This window comes from Panthera onca, chromosome B3 (genome assembly GCF_046562875.1).
Source record: "Panthera onca isolate mPanOnc1 chromosome B3, mPanOnc1 haplotype 2, whole genome shotgun sequence".
Classification (NCBI taxonomy): domain Eukaryota; kingdom Metazoa; phylum Chordata; class Mammalia; order Carnivora; family Felidae; genus Panthera; species Panthera onca.
Window position 1 is genome coordinate 38,960,713 of NC_138344.1, and position 14,814 is coordinate 38,975,526.

The 14,814-nt window shown below is 53.3% G+C and overlaps 1 protein-coding gene across 7 annotated transcripts in view; it reads left to right on the forward strand.

Annotated features, from left to right (window-relative positions):
- Positions 1 to 14,814, forward strand: part of MEGF11 (multiple EGF like domains 11) — a 351,328-nt gene that overhangs the window by 110,863 nt on the left and 225,651 nt on the right. For all 7 annotated transcript variants that reach the window (XR_009605913.3, XM_060618215.3, XM_060618217.3 and 4 more), the window contains exon 2: positions 11,632 to 11,737. Coding sequence is in view for 6 of the 7 variants with exons in the window: in XM_060618215.3 (XP_060474198.1) it covers positions 11,640 to 11,737 (98 nt within the window). In the remaining variant the exon portion in view is untranslated. The remainder of the gene's footprint in view (positions 1 to 11,631; positions 11,738 to 14,814) is intronic.

The following is a 14,814-nucleotide window of genomic DNA, read 5'->3' on the forward strand; positions in this document are numbered from 1 at the left end:
TACTTCATTAATTAATGTTCTTCCCAGGCCCCCGTGCCAGAGTCTTTGTGTAATGCTCTCTTACAGTAAGCAGGTGCTTTTATCCTTAATGAACAATTTCCTGGAAAATACTGAAATAAACAACGGGTAATCAGGCCAGGAACACAATGAATCTGGGAGCTGTGTGCTACTCTGCAGATTGAACCTGGAAGAAGAGGGACAGGTTTTCTATGTGCCGCACGTCTGTTTTAGTGGTTCCTTTCCTGCGGAGGGAGTGCGGGGTGCTGAAGTTCTGGAAGGTGCGTGAACGTCTTGTTCCTCCAGGAAACCGGAGTTCGGAGGAACTGTAGTTTTTCACGCACGCATGCGGCTGTGGAGAGGATTGTCAGACGCAGCATAAGCCGGAAGCGCAGCCAAATTGGCCTCTGGTTCCAGACTTGGAATCGTCTCTAGCTTAGGCTGTGGGTCAGCAGGGCCTGGGCTGGGCCAAGCTGCAGCCTCATTGAAATTCATCTTCGGTCCTTTGCTCTCCCTTGTGGCAAACTTGCTTCACCCCCAAGGAGGCAGTTCTTGGTCTCAGGATCCGAATAAACTCATTCTGTCTCTGTGCATGCCTCCCCTCCTCCCCAGGACTATTTTGCTGCATCCCCCCCCCCCACCCCCCCCCCCACCCCCGGCAAGGCCCCAGCAAGAGGGCAGTGACCATATTTTACCCAGTGTTTTACTGTTTACAGCCCTTCTTGTAACCCTAATCTCTTTGGTTTCTCACAACCCTGCGGGTAGGTTTTCTTACTATTCCCCCTGTACAGAGGAGGAAGCCGGAACTCCCAGAGGTTAAATGACCCACTGAAGGTCACACAATTGGTAAGAGATGCTGTGAGATTTGGACCCAGGAACTGAGATCCCAAGGCTCTGGGTTCTTGTTACCTTTGGAGGAGCAAGCCTGTGTGGGTACGGAGGACTGAGCGGGCCCCGGAGTGGGGTGAAGTGCCCCAGGCTGACCTGACGAGGCTGTGAGCCAGAATTCATCAGTGTCATGAACAAAGGACTGCAATAAATTTCTTTTAAAATCTGAATACCTGATTCATTTATTATACTGGATAGAGCTGACAGATTCGTACATTATCCATCCATTTTTCTGTGTCGTAAGATCATTTTGGGTCTTTGAGATGGCATAATGTTTTTAATCACGGCACAGATACAATCACAGCATGGACACATGCCATACAATTGTAATGGCAATTTTGCCCCAGCTTGATGGTTCCGAGGGCTGCCTGGGGAGCCCTGTAAAGTGGCCTGTGTCCCTAGGGGTAGCAGGCTCAGGGCTGATGAATCCCTGTTCTTTGGGAAAAGGTACCCCCAAGGAGCAGCCGAGAAGAATCTGGACCTGGAGGAAGGTAGGCTTGTTGAGGGCACTGTCCAAAGGGCCCTGGGTTCTTTGTTTCCCAAACGAAGATGGCTTTATTGTGGTTTTTCAAATTTTAAAATTGAAGCCAGCTCATCACAGACAGTGTAAATATACAAAAAAATATAAAGAAGAAAGTAAGTCACCTAAAATATTGTCATCTAGATATTTTTGTTAACATTTTAAATATCCTTTTGGGGCACCTGAGTGGCTCAGTTGGCTAAGTGTCTGACTTCGGCTCAGGTCACGATCTCGCGGTCTGTGGGTTCGAGCCCCGCGTCGGGCTCTGGGCTGATGGCTCAGAGCCTGGAGCCTGCTTCGGATTCTGTGTCTCCCTCTCTCTCTGCCCCTCCCCCACTCATGTACTTGTGTGCTCTCTCGCTCTCTCTCAAAAATAAACGTTAAAAAAATTAAAGTAAAATAAATATCCTTCTGGACATCTTTCCGTCTTGCTTGCTCTCAACACCACACACATGCACACCACATTTTATAGAAGTGTGATCATAATGTTCATGCTGTTTTGTAACCTGTGTTTTTCATATGATAATACATCAGAGTTATTTTTCCATGTTGCTGAACCTATGTACATTATCTTAAAATATCTTTGCCTTTCTGATTATAGTGATACTGATGTTTATTGTAGGAAACACTAATATAACAATAAAAATGTTGACTTAGAAGCACAAGTCCTATGATACCGTTTCTAGCTCCTATGAAAGATGATCACTATTAATGCTCTAGTGGATATAGGCTTCCATATTTTTTCCACCCATCAATATTTTTAATGTTGGCATAATATTTTGTTATGTAGACATGGTGGAATTTATTTAGCAAGGGCCCTACTGATTTAGACATTTAGGTGGTTTTGATGCTACAACAAACATCTCTTTATTAAGAGATATTGCAGGAAACATTCTTGAACCTATCCTTGGTCCTGGTCAATTTCTTTCTTTTCTTTTTTTTTTAATTTTTTTTTTTTTAAACATTTATTTATTTTTGAGACACAGAGAGACAGAGCATGAACAGGGGAGGGTCAGAGAGAGGGAGACACAGAATCTGAAACAGGCTCCAGGCTCTGAGCTGTCAGCACAGAGCCCGACGCGGGGCTCGAACTCACAGCCCTCACGGACTGCGAGATCATGATCTGAGCTGAAGTCGGCCGCTTAACCAACTGAGCCACCCAGGCGCCCCGGTCCTGGTCAATTTCTAAAAAACAAAAAAAAAATTGCAGATACTTCTGCAATTTAATTTGTGCTGCGTTATAGATATACATGAAAACATGTTAGACATTGCCCAGTTGCTTTCCAGAACCCACTGATGCATGTTTCCACTACGAGTGCGCAAGCATGAGCATCGTTGGGCTTTGGGATAGTAGGTATCTGGCTTCAGAATCTTCTGGCCTAGGTTCATGTGGAAGGTTCCAGAAGGAAACCTGGAGTATCCTAGGCTGATGCCTGTGTCTGCGGGCTGACAGCCAGGCCCTCCTGTTTAGCTCCTGCCTGGGGAGAGGTGGCCCCCATTATGTGAGGGGGCGGAATGTGCCTGATATGGGTGCTGGGTGGGAAGAGAGCACAAGACAAGAGGGTAGTCTTTAATTAGAAGGGTGCTGAGGATTGAGCAGGGAGGAGGCAGGGACTAAGGCGCACAACCATCACAATGCTACTGAGCCCTGCGTTCCCAGTACTGGACTGCAGTTTAATCCTCCTGAGAGTCTGTTGTTCTCTCATCCTGCCCACGTAGTCAAAGAGGAAAAGGAGGCTCGGAGCAGTGAAATGAGTTCTCCGAGATCCAGGATCAGACTCCAGTTCTCCTACCTCCTCTGCCTCTCCCCTTGCTGTGGGGAGATGGGGGCAAACCCCGGGTTGGGAGTTGGGTAAGAGAGAGAAAAATGTGAGGAGAGGAAGGGCAGGAAAGGGAGACACACTATAGGTGAACTTGTAGAGCTCAAAGGGTCCAGGAGATGATGTAATCTGACCTCAGCCTTTGGGACAAGCAGAGAATGAAGCTCAGGGAGGGAAAGCAAGCTTTCTTGGGTCACACAGCAAGTCAGTGACCTTAGCAGGCAGGGTTGGGGGGGGGGGGCGTGTGGGGAACGGGGCCTGTGGAAAGCTGAGTTGCTCCTGAGCAGAGCTGGCTTTCAGGAGGGAAGACCCACGGAGAAGGGGTTGCCTTGCATCCTGGGGCGGGGGGGGGGGGGGGGGGGGGGGTTGGGCTGTTCTCTCTCCAGAGCGGGCAGTGCTGATCAAGAGTGGCTTCAGAGGCAGTGGGAACAGAGATGGGCCAGATTCAACGTGGGAGGCACCTGCGGGGTTGTTACGCATTGATCCCCGCAAAGGTCTCTGATATCCCATCACACTTGCCTGAGGCTTCCTGCCAGGGAAAGGTTTCAGTGCTTTGAATTAAGCCACATCCTGGGTCCATGGCCCTGTCACAGCCGTTCCCACACACCCTCCAGCAAGTATTTGGTGGTCTTGAGGCAGGGGCCTGCCTGAGTATCTTTGTGTCCACAGTGACTGGCAAGTGTTCAATAAACGTGTGCTCGGTAGTTGAAAGATGAGATCCGTCTTGACAATTGAACAGCAAAGACGGACCCAGTAGTCACCAAATCCATACAGCCAAGCCTAGATTTTCCACTGAGGGTTTTTCCATCAGTGTCTTTTTTTTTCCTCTCCAGCTCCTTAGAAATTCTAGAAGTCAGAATTCTAGAGTTGGACGGATCTTTGAGGTGGGGGAATATGGGTTGAGAGGAAACGAGTATTTTATTGGGTACCTTCCATGTGCCAGATACGGGGCCAAATGCTTTACCTGCTGACTCATTCGTATCCTAACAGCGCCGTGAAGTTGACGGTGCCTGATGTGGTCCCTGTAAAACACTCAGCCCTAAGGCAGGTGAATGATTTTATCCAGGTTGTACAGCCAGTGACGTGGAGTCAGGATTCGAACAACGTCAGTCTGGCTTCGCTATCCCTTTCACGTGAGCTCTGCCCCCTGTGTGTCATGTGACCTTGAACCAGCCACCCGGTGACAGTTCCCCCTCCTGGGGGACGAGGCGTTGGACAGTTGAAGCTCCCAGGTCTCGGTGCCTGTTCTAATACCGTGTGGCTTGTTGTTTAGTCGGCCATCCTCACCTCAGCCTACGTGGGACCCTTGATTTTCCAATGGCGGTGATTCTCCAGGGCCCTGTCCCTTAGTGCGCCTTCCTATCCAGGCACCTGTGCTTGCATCCTGTAGTCCGAGAAATGTGTTTTCAGAGTGGGCAAGGAATGGGATAGTCTCCTTGGGGCTGTATGGCCCTGAGGGACTGACTTATCTTTGGGGGTTGTGTGGACGGAGCCATGATTTCAAGCCAGGGCACGTGGGACTCGCATGGTTCCAAGAACCCCGTGGCCCTGGGAGGGGTTGGGGGAGAGAAGCAGAGCAGGCCTGGGGAGGGTGGGCTGGGAGGGGCAGGCGGCCTCGGGGCTGGCCAAGCCAGCTGAGTGCTCCCTGATTTGCAGAGAAATGGAAAGATGGAGATAATGGGTTTGTGAGAAATGGAATGGCCTAAGAACACAGATAAGTTTCCTCCCTTCATCTCTGGAGGGGCTGGAGGCTGGGGGAGCCTCTGCTGCCTGTTTGGGAATGGAAGGATTGAGGGCCCAGAACACAGAGGCTGCACCCAGTGGGGGAGGAAGGGGGGTGCTTTATCAGCTCAGCAGTTTCCGCAACCCCCCCCCCCCCACTTCCCCCTCCCTGGGGATATGCTGTGATTTCTCTCCGAGCCTGGCTGATGCCACGGCCGCTTGGTCTATAGGGCTTAAGGGCGCAGGGGACAGGACCGTCTTTTTGACCCTGATGAATGGTAGGCCTCCGTGGTGCCATTTTCAGGATTTGCAGCCCGAGGATTCCCGGGCAAGGAGAAAGTAGAATTTATCGGGGCGGTTGAGCCCATACTCCAAGGAGGACGTTTACCATGTCTTTGCAATCCTCTCTGATTTATCCCAGTGGGCAGGCACCTGGCAGGGTCTCCGTGTTGGCACTGGGAATTTCTGCTGCACTCCTCACTGTCAGGGAATCACTCTTTTGGAGATTAAGAGCTGTGGATTTATTTTGAAAACTTTTTTTCTTTTTAAGTGCAGAGAGATTAGAAAGCCTTCTGGGCGTAAACCCCGCCCCCGGTGGGATTGCTGGAGGGCAGGAGGCCTCATCAAGGCAAAGGGTGAAGCCTCTTAATTACGGGCGCGGACCTCAGCTCTGCTTTTCATCTCACATTAATCAGACCCCAGCAAGGCCAGTAGATAGAGAGGGGCCTGGGGACTGGGAACCAGCTCGTGGGCAGATGAGGGGGAAGGCCTGCCAGACAGGATGATAACCTTGGTATTTGCCCCTCTGGGTGCAAACTTGGCTTTTTGTTTTGTTTTATTCAGGAAAAAAAAAAAAAAAGAGAGAGAGAGATAGAGAAGCGTGTGTATTTATGTGTGTGTGTGTGTTCTATAAATAGAAGATAGAAATCTCTCTTTCTATACCCACATGCTGGGAGGGATGTGAGGCGTTTGCTTTATCAGTTCCAGTTCGGGGGCTGCTTCTGCTGCTTCCCGAGTCTGAAAGCGCCTTTTCATGAGGCGCTCGGAATACGTCAGTCCCAAGTTGCAGCTTGAGCTATTGAGGAGGCTTCAATGCCCGCCTTGTGCTGGTCCCTGGAGCAGATGTACCCCCGCGCTGGTGGGGTGGCCCAGGCGGGAGGCTTTGAATCACTCTCAGGATGTCACCGTGCTCCCTGTATCCACTGCCAACAGATTGATGTCTCCGCGGTGCAGTGTTAACGCAGTGTGGAATGCCCCGTGCAGTATATGACCTGCCATTGGGACAGATCTTTGGTGGCTTCTGTCAGGCCAGACACAAGCAATGTGCCCTGAGGCTTGGGCTGGCCAAAAGGCTGGGTGATGCGCTTAGCTGAAGAGTCAATAATGGGTTGATGAGGGGTTTTGAGCCCTCTCCACGTGCAGGCAGGTGCTCTGGGTGCTGAGGACGACATGCACGCGCCAGACCCCAGCCTCTGTCCTCATGATGGGTGTCCTAAAAGTGTGCTATCAAGGGAGGGAAAACGATGCGCAGGTTCTAAGGCCCAGAGGGAAGAGTTGCGGCCACATCTGGATGGCTTAAATAGAAAAAGAGCAATTTCCAAAGCTACTAATAACTGATCAGCAGTGTAGGACGGGGGCAAGTGCGAGGCACCTGTGTGTCCCTCTCCCACTCGGTGCCTATGACAGGCATTACTAATCGATCATGGCACGCTTTCCCACTCCACCCCCGTTTCTCAGTGTTGCATTCCAAGCAGCCACTACCGATCGATGCCCAGTGTTGTACAAGTGGAAACCTCCCAGGACCCACAGACTAGCGCCTAGCCACCGCCACCCCCGCCACCACTGCAAATTTATTGGGGACGAAGGGCTCCCTGGAAGAGACTGGGATGGACAGAGAGCAGGTTCCAGGTACGTGGACCAGGCTTCCGTGTCCAAGATTTCGGCACAGTCAGGAGGACTAGGCAGGTGGTGGAAGCGAAGCAGGTGGGGGAGGATTTTTGCACAGATGGACTGTGAGGTCATAGCAACTGATCCCGGGGCAGAGGCCATCTGTTTGTCTGTCTGGCCTCTGCCCTAGTTTTATGCATCTTGGCTGATGTGAGCAGCTGGTGTCTGGCCAGAGATTCAGGCTGGACTCTAGGGGCGCCCGCGATGCCAGGACCCTGGGCAGGAGGCGCAGGTCTCCCGAGGACGCCGCCGTCTCTAAGGTCTGCCCAGCCTGCAGGGCTGACCCAGACTGGAACATAAGCCTGGCTGGGAGGAGGGGTCCTTTGCTACGATGTCAGTGTCTCTTAGGCTACCCAGTGGCAGGTCCCCTTAACACCACGTGCCAGGCGCAGGGGGCCCTCAAGTGTTAGAATAAACAAATGAATACCAACTCTAAGGATGCAGGCTGATAGGAGCAGGGCTTCCTTCACACTTGCCCTTGATGGAGGGGAGCAGAGTTTTCCAAATGGACCTCTGAGGACCTCTGCTCCTAGCGCATTGACTAGAAGGGGTTGTAGGGAAAACACTGGATCAAACAAAGTAAAAGCAGGTCTCTTTACTTGGGGTCTTCTCAGGGCCTGAGATACACTGGGAGAGTTAAGATGCGGGCATAAGCGTGCAGCATTTCCTGAACTAACTCACTCGTGGAAAGCTCTGGGAGATTTCTATCAGTGGCTCGTGGGACTAGTGTTCCACAGAACCCTGGTTTGGGAAACACCTCCCAAAGCTGTCCCCACGGCCCCCGCGGCTCCGCAACGTCATCTCTCTGCTGCCTCCAGCACCACGGAACATTCCTGCCTCCCTGTGCGCTTGCTAATGCTGTGTGTGCCGCCGAAATGCCCTCTCTCTTTCCCGCCCTCTCTCCGTGTTCTGTCCATCTTAAGTCCGGCCGCTCCACAGAGTCCCCCACGGGCCCCCCAGGGGGACTTCGCCGCTTGCCGCTTTAGCTCCTCAAAGAGATGGCAGCTGACGCGTTTTATTTCTTTGTGTCCACGGTGTAGCCCAGGTCCAGCCGGTGGTGTTCCAGGAGGGCACGGTTGACCAGTTCAGGCGGGGGGCAGGTGTGCAGACTCATCTCCCAGCCACCTTCTCTCCCCTGCAGCCTCCTACCTGGCCCACTGGGTGCGAAGCAGCCAGACCCCACAGTCAGGGAGGAAATTTCTCCATCGCTGGGACCTCAACTCTCTTCCTCTGCTCCTTAATATGCAGGGAGCATGGACAAGAGGGAAGGGAACCAGCTGATCTATTTACATGTTCCCTTGCTCCCAAGTGAAACCAGGGGCATTTTCTTATTTAATTATTAATGCCCTAAATCAGATGGTGCCCGATACGTTAACCTCTGTCACTCCGAATGGAGTCGGCCTAATAACCACTGCGGCAGCATTGATTTTCCCTCAGTCATCTTGTGAGCACATGTCTTTGGGATCCAGCCTCTTGAGAGAGAGAGCCCTGGGAAGCCCCGTTAACGTGCATGGCGAGGGGTTTGCCCGCATGTGGGGGTGGTTCCCTTCTGGCTTCTCTTCACTCTGCCTCAAGTGAAGTGTCTGAGATGAGTAGAAAGCTTCTTCTTCGTCTTTTTTTTTTTTTAAATACTTCTCAGAGAGAGAGAGAGAGAGGGACAGAGCAGGAGTAGGGGAGGGGCAGAGAGAGAGGGAGATAAAAAAATCCGAAGCAGGCTCCAGGCTCTGAGCTGTCAGTACAGAGCCCGATGCGGGGCTCAAACCCACAAACCGCTAGATCATGACCTGAGCCGAGGTCGGCCGCCCAATCAACTGAGCCACCCAGGTGCCCCTAGAAATAGTTCTTCTAAAACCAGTTACCAAGAGGAACTGACTGGTCTGACCTAGGACTCGACCCCGCCTTTGAGGCGTTATGCGACACGTGAAGAACACAGGCTGGAAAAGCTGTCCATGTGAGATGGGACTTGGTAAGTGCTGGGCCGCGTGGCCCAGACTCTAAGCTCTGTGAGTATAGCGTGCCTGGCACCCAGTAGGTGCCCAGGCCCTGAAGGGGAGGAGGGGCTGGGGCCTGAGCTGGACCTCGAGTTGACGGTACTTGCACGTGTAAAGTTGACATTGTCGGGGCATTGAGGACAAGGGGGCCAGTGTGAATGAAGAAAAGAGCGGGAGAGACCAGTGTGGCCCAGGGCGGGAAGTGTGGGTGATAAGGTTGCATCTTGTAGATTGGGCCGGGTTCTGGGAGAAAGCGTGAGGGTGAGGGAATCTGAGGGGAGCCTTCCACGCTCAGGCTGGCCGTCCTTGGCCGTCCTTCTCAGCTCCCTTCCCACACTTCCACAGAGGCAGACTTGGCCTCAGATGGGGGACCACGTGGATGCTGGTGGCAGGGCTGTTCAAGGGTTGGGTGCGAATCCCCCCTGCTCTGCTGGCCTTCACGCCACAACATGGACAGAGGAGAGAGGCCGCCGAACTGCCTGGGTCCTTGCCTCCTCTTCCTGGGTGCTTATCCAAACACCCGTCCCCCCCCCACCCCCTCCTCTATGCCCCAATATCCGGTGGGAGGCAGCTAAACTGCCCTGCCCAGATCGGACTCAGGGAGGAGGTTTTCAGGAACATTTGGAAAGATGTCCCAAATTCTAGCAACGATCCAGCTCCCTCCATCCCCCACTCCTCTCCTGTCACCATGGATCCAAAGGGGCCAGAGGAACACTCTCTTCTAATCCAGGTGGCTTTATCCTTTGATGTTCTAAGCTTCCTAAGTTTGAAGATGCGGTCGGGAGGTCCACTCAGGAGATCGCTGTAGATTACAGGAGTGACCAAATTAATGAGACAGGGCTGTGGAGAGAACCAGAACGAGGCATTCTCGGCCGCTGGCATCCTGACTCTGTTCCTTTGGGAGCACCGTGTCGCTTCCATTGTTCCTTGATTTAATTTATCTGATGGCTGATCAGCCCCCCTTGCCCTGGAAGAGGATTCTTCTCCTACATGAGTCTCCCTAAAACATGATGCCACGTCCGGGCAGACTCTTTCCGGGATCGGCTGTGGTTCCTCTTCTCAGAGGGGAACGGGCTGAAATGCCCTGCGGCCTCAGTGCTGCGTGGGCTCCAGGCTGTGCCCAGCTCTCTGTGGAGAGGCCCCTTGGGGCCCCGAGGACGTAGGGGGGGAGTGTGAGTGGGGAGGGGAGAAGAGTGGCTGTGGCCTGCGTACTCCTGGACTTTGCAAATTGAGCGGGAACACCAGAATTGCTTTTCTCTTTCCTAACTGATTTCCAAAATACGTGTAGCCAGATTGTTTTCAGATCTCAAACAGAAAAGCCTCATTAATCATTAATTTGGACCCCCACAGTTGTACAGAACTTGTGACAATTTGTTTATCTTTGAAGGAGCTGCTAAGAAGGAGTTTAGTGAGGAAATTACTGGGGATGGGGAGGAGAGCATTTAACCTTTCACGAAGAAAGACAGGAGCTCTCTTTAGCTTCCCTCCAGGTACAGATGGGGGTGTGTGTGACATCCCTGTCACTCTTGTCTGTCCCTGAGTAGGGTGAGTACTTCCTCATCAGTGAGCTCAGGGCCAATGGACTGGATCCTCAACCATTTCAAGCCTGGGGACCCCTTTCCAACGTCAAAATATTTTCTATACCATCCCCGCCCCCAGTTATTAGCAACTGCGTTTTTTTAGTGTGTCAGACGGAGAAGAGAAGCTACTCTGAATTCAGTAAAGCTTTTAAGCAAATCACGATAGCATCTGTGTACACATGAAAAATAGTGCTATCTTTCTGAGCCACAGTGTTCATTCATTTTAGAGCTGATGTTTGAGCACATATGAATTCCAGCTCCCTGGGGTGAGTTTCCCTCCCCCTTTGCCCCCAACCCCCCCACCTCCGCCCCCAGAGGTGGGAGCCCTGGACAGTTCTCTAAGGCTGTAGGGTCGTGGGGTCCTGGAGCCAGGGCAGGAAGGAGCCTGGGGGGTTGACATCTGTGTAGGTACACTTGACACCTGCCACAGGCTGTCACTTCAGGGGCCTGGATCAAACTCTGTGAGCTGCTTCCTCAAAGCCCCTCACCAGGCCTTCGTCCCTCGGTGGGAGTGATGTGTGCATCAGTGTGGGAGTCAGAGACTGATACCCCATAGCAGCAAGAGAAGCAAGGTCCAGCCTTCTGGGTGGTCTGGAAGGATTTTCCCAGCTCAGCTTCCCAGCTCTGGCCACAGCAGACACCTTTCTTCTCTTTCCTCTTTGCAGGAAGGAGTAGGGAGAGAATTGGATGCTCCAAGCATACCAGAGATGAGGGAGAACGGGCAGAGGGAGGACGTTGCATTTAAAGATCAGGGGTTCTTCATCCAAGGATGGGCTCAGGGGCCTGAGGACACCCCGGTATCGCAGCCAAATGTTGTGCATGTGGGCATTTTTCTGGGGAGAAGTTCTTGAACTTTCCGGAGATTCTCAAAGGAGTTCCACGAGCCAAAAAAACTTTCAGAAGCTCTGGCCTGGAATTTCAACTTTTCCCTGACTCAGGCTTCCCACTCCCTGGTTACTCAGAGCTGGTGGAGTGTTGCTGTGTAGTCAAAGCCCGCGAGTGTGAAATATCAAATGCTCATTACATGACGTCGGGGGGAAACTTAGTCTGCTTAGCAAGTCTATTTTGTTGTTTCGTGTGAGAAGTCTCCGTGCCAAACAGATGCCCGGGAAAACGGTCTGATTAATGACGCTGCTTCCTTTGTCCCCTCCCCCAACCCCCCACAGGGCCCGGGATGGCACTCTCGGTGACAGGGCTCACTGTCTTCTCTCTCCTGCAAACTGCCCTCTCCCTGAACCCCGAGGACCCCAACGTGTGCAGCCACTGGGAGAGGTAAGATGTGGATCTCAGATGTCCAGGCACTCCCCGAGGGCCTCACCCTGGGCTTGGCACTGTTGGGACAAAAGCGGAGTCGGGAGGTACAGAAGCTGCCCACCGTGGGCCTGTGGTCCAGCTGGGGACACAGCACAGACGCTGGAAGACAGGACAAAGCAGTATGGATTTTGTCTGGGACTCGGGGCTGTGGGAGGGGGTTGACTTAGTGATGCAGTGTGATAGATGGCAATGAACTCCGGTCCCTCCCCGCACTGGCCCTCCCTGACCATTTTCCAGAGGCCCAGCGGGGCTCAGTGCCCGTCCACAGGCAGGTGGGGTGCGGTGAGTGACCGCAATCCGGATGTGCTATTCTCCGATGCTGAGATGCCGTTGCTGCTGCTTCCCGCCTGGTGTGGGCAGGAGGGGACCAGGGGAAGAGCGGCCCGGGGCCTCTGCAGAAGAGCCGGCTGCATCCTGGCTGCAGCACTGGGTCCGTGGGGAATGGGCCAGGGCCCTGCAGACAGCCTGACTTTGAAGTACAAGGTTAAAGTATTGATTTTGGTGAGCAGAAAGATAGTGACCGGAGACCCAATCAGGAAAAACCGAATTAAACCCTGGAATTGATTGGCCGCGCTGACCAGGACGACTCTGCCACTTAGATGTTAATAAATCAAATGAATAAAATTAAGATGAGGGCCCAGTGGGGGAGGCAGATGGTAGAGGACAGGCGAGTGGGGCTGGCCGTGCTCCGTGCTTGCGAGGGTGAATGTCCCGGCCCCACGACAGGGAAAGGCACCCCCCGCCCAGGCCACCCCAAGCCCTGGAGGGATGAGGGTCTGGGGGCGCAGAGGGAGTGCCCCTACGCCAGTATGAGCATGTGCGGCAGTGACTGGGCGCTCCGTGGGGGTCCCCACAGAGTCCGCTGGAGCAAACCGACACCTGTTAGGTACAGTGGGAAGAACACAAGGTCTGTAACGAGAGGACCTTGGTTCACTCCAGTCTGTCACCTGGCAGCTGTAGGACTTTGGGGCAGTGTCTGAACCAGCCTGAGGCTGCTTCCCCACTGTCAAGTGGGGAGAATAATTACCCTGGCCTCACAGGCACGTTGGAGGATCGGGGTACCGGTGTCACGAAAGGGCTTTCGCGACCGCAAAAGTCGATTGTTGTCTTTTCTTGGTGACGCCTCTGGCTTTGCAGGAACCGGTTCTCACAGACTTTAAAGCACATCGGGCTCACCGGAGGTGGGCGTGGAAAACGGAGTGTTCTGGGTCCTGGCCCCGGAGACTCTGATTCTACAGGTCTGGGGTAGAGCCTAGGGATATGCATTTTTCATAAGCTTTCCACATGGCTCTGAGGTGACTCGGGCTTCTTGCCCTTCTGGTCTTGGTGAATTTAAACCTTTCTTTCCCAGAGGGTGAGAGAGCTGTCAGGTGAAGTTGTACACTAGCCTCCCTGGTTGACGGATCCCAGCCTCGACAGCCCCCTACTATCCACCTGATCCGAGGCTGAGATATAGTTGCTTCCTGAGGATGGCTGTGCTATGTCCCCACCTCCAGGATACCTCCTCCCGTCTGCCCTTCTCTGCCTTCCCCAGCTCCTCTAACTGGGCCGTCTCCTCCAGGGAGCCTTCCCTGATGGCAGGGCCCATCCTCACTTCCCTCTTCTGAGTCCCAACTGTGGATCTGTTCAAATTGAAACCAAATTCTCTAATTTCCTAACCGCCCTCACCCCCCGCCCTCCCCGCGACATTAATAAACTGGGAATAGGAAAACACTCTGAACTGAGCTTGCACTGAGCTGGCATTTCAGGCTGATTGGGCTGTCAGCAGAGGTGATCAGTTGATGGGAGGACAAGGACAGACCCTATGGCTAAAGTGAGGTCTGGGGGCCCCTGGTGCTTCTCCAACCCTTAAGGCGGAGGAGGCCTCGCAGACGGTGCCCCATGACACCGGGTGCCTTCTTCTTCTTGGCTTGCCCACCTGAGCCCCACTGCCTACTACATATGGACAGATTTAGTCTGCGTCATTCCGGAAACATGCCCTGGTCCCCAGAGACCGCTTAGGGAGACTTTCTCAGCTGGATTAGTGCTTCTGGCAGGCTCCTCGTTAATTATGCCCCTCCACCATTAAACCCAGCGGAAAGACCTCCGCTGGCTGGTAAAGCCCAGTTCTACAAGATTAATCTGGTCCCTCATTAGCATATTGGCAAGCGAGCGTGTTAAACCGCCCAGCCATGAAACCAGGGGCACACTCTTCGCCCCGGAGACTTGGAATTGATTCAAGGTCTCACTGCCAGACTCACTCGGCCCAGGGGACCCCCTGCACAGCTGGGACCGTTCCCCCCATGATACTCTCCTCACCCGTCTGTCGGGCTGATGCCTCTTCTCTGAGCACCCACTGTCTGTGTCGGGACGGGAAGGGGTGCCTGAGTCCCCGAGTGCGTAGCAAAGGTGGGGAGCCCATTCTTCGTGTGGTCTGGCTCCTCCTCTCCCCGCCACAGCCAGGGAGGAAATACCTCAATGTGTAGCACAGGAGGTGAACCATTGCAGTCGTATAGCAATGGTGGCCAGCGTCTATTGGACGCTTACGGTGCACCCATTAAAAATTTTACGTGTGTTATCTTGCGCTGACAATTTTACTTGTTATCTTACTTTACCTTCCCACCACCCTGAGAGATGGACACTCTTGTTGCCTTTCTTAGTCCTCACAGTAACTGCGCGAAGCCCTTGGCAGTATTTGCCATGGATTTACAGGTGAGGAAACGGAGCCTCCCGTGAGTTACATAACATGTCTGAGGACGTGCGGCTAACGAGTGACAGGGTTCGAAGGTGACCCGGAGCCCACGCACGCTTATCCAGTCACTCTTCTGCCCTAAGTGAGGTAGTCAGTAGCCCTGTGGGAGCATAGGATCGTGGAATTTCAGAGTTGGAAGGGGCCCGTGGGAGGTCAGGGGTAGGTGCCGAGCTGCCTCCGTGTCCCCGAGCCTGGAGATGAAAAAGCGTTTGGCCCATGTCTGCGCAGATGTGTGCCTCTGTCTCCGATTGCTGCTTGCTGGCTGATAGAGGCTCAGCAGGGACCCTCATATCCTCAGTGCTTC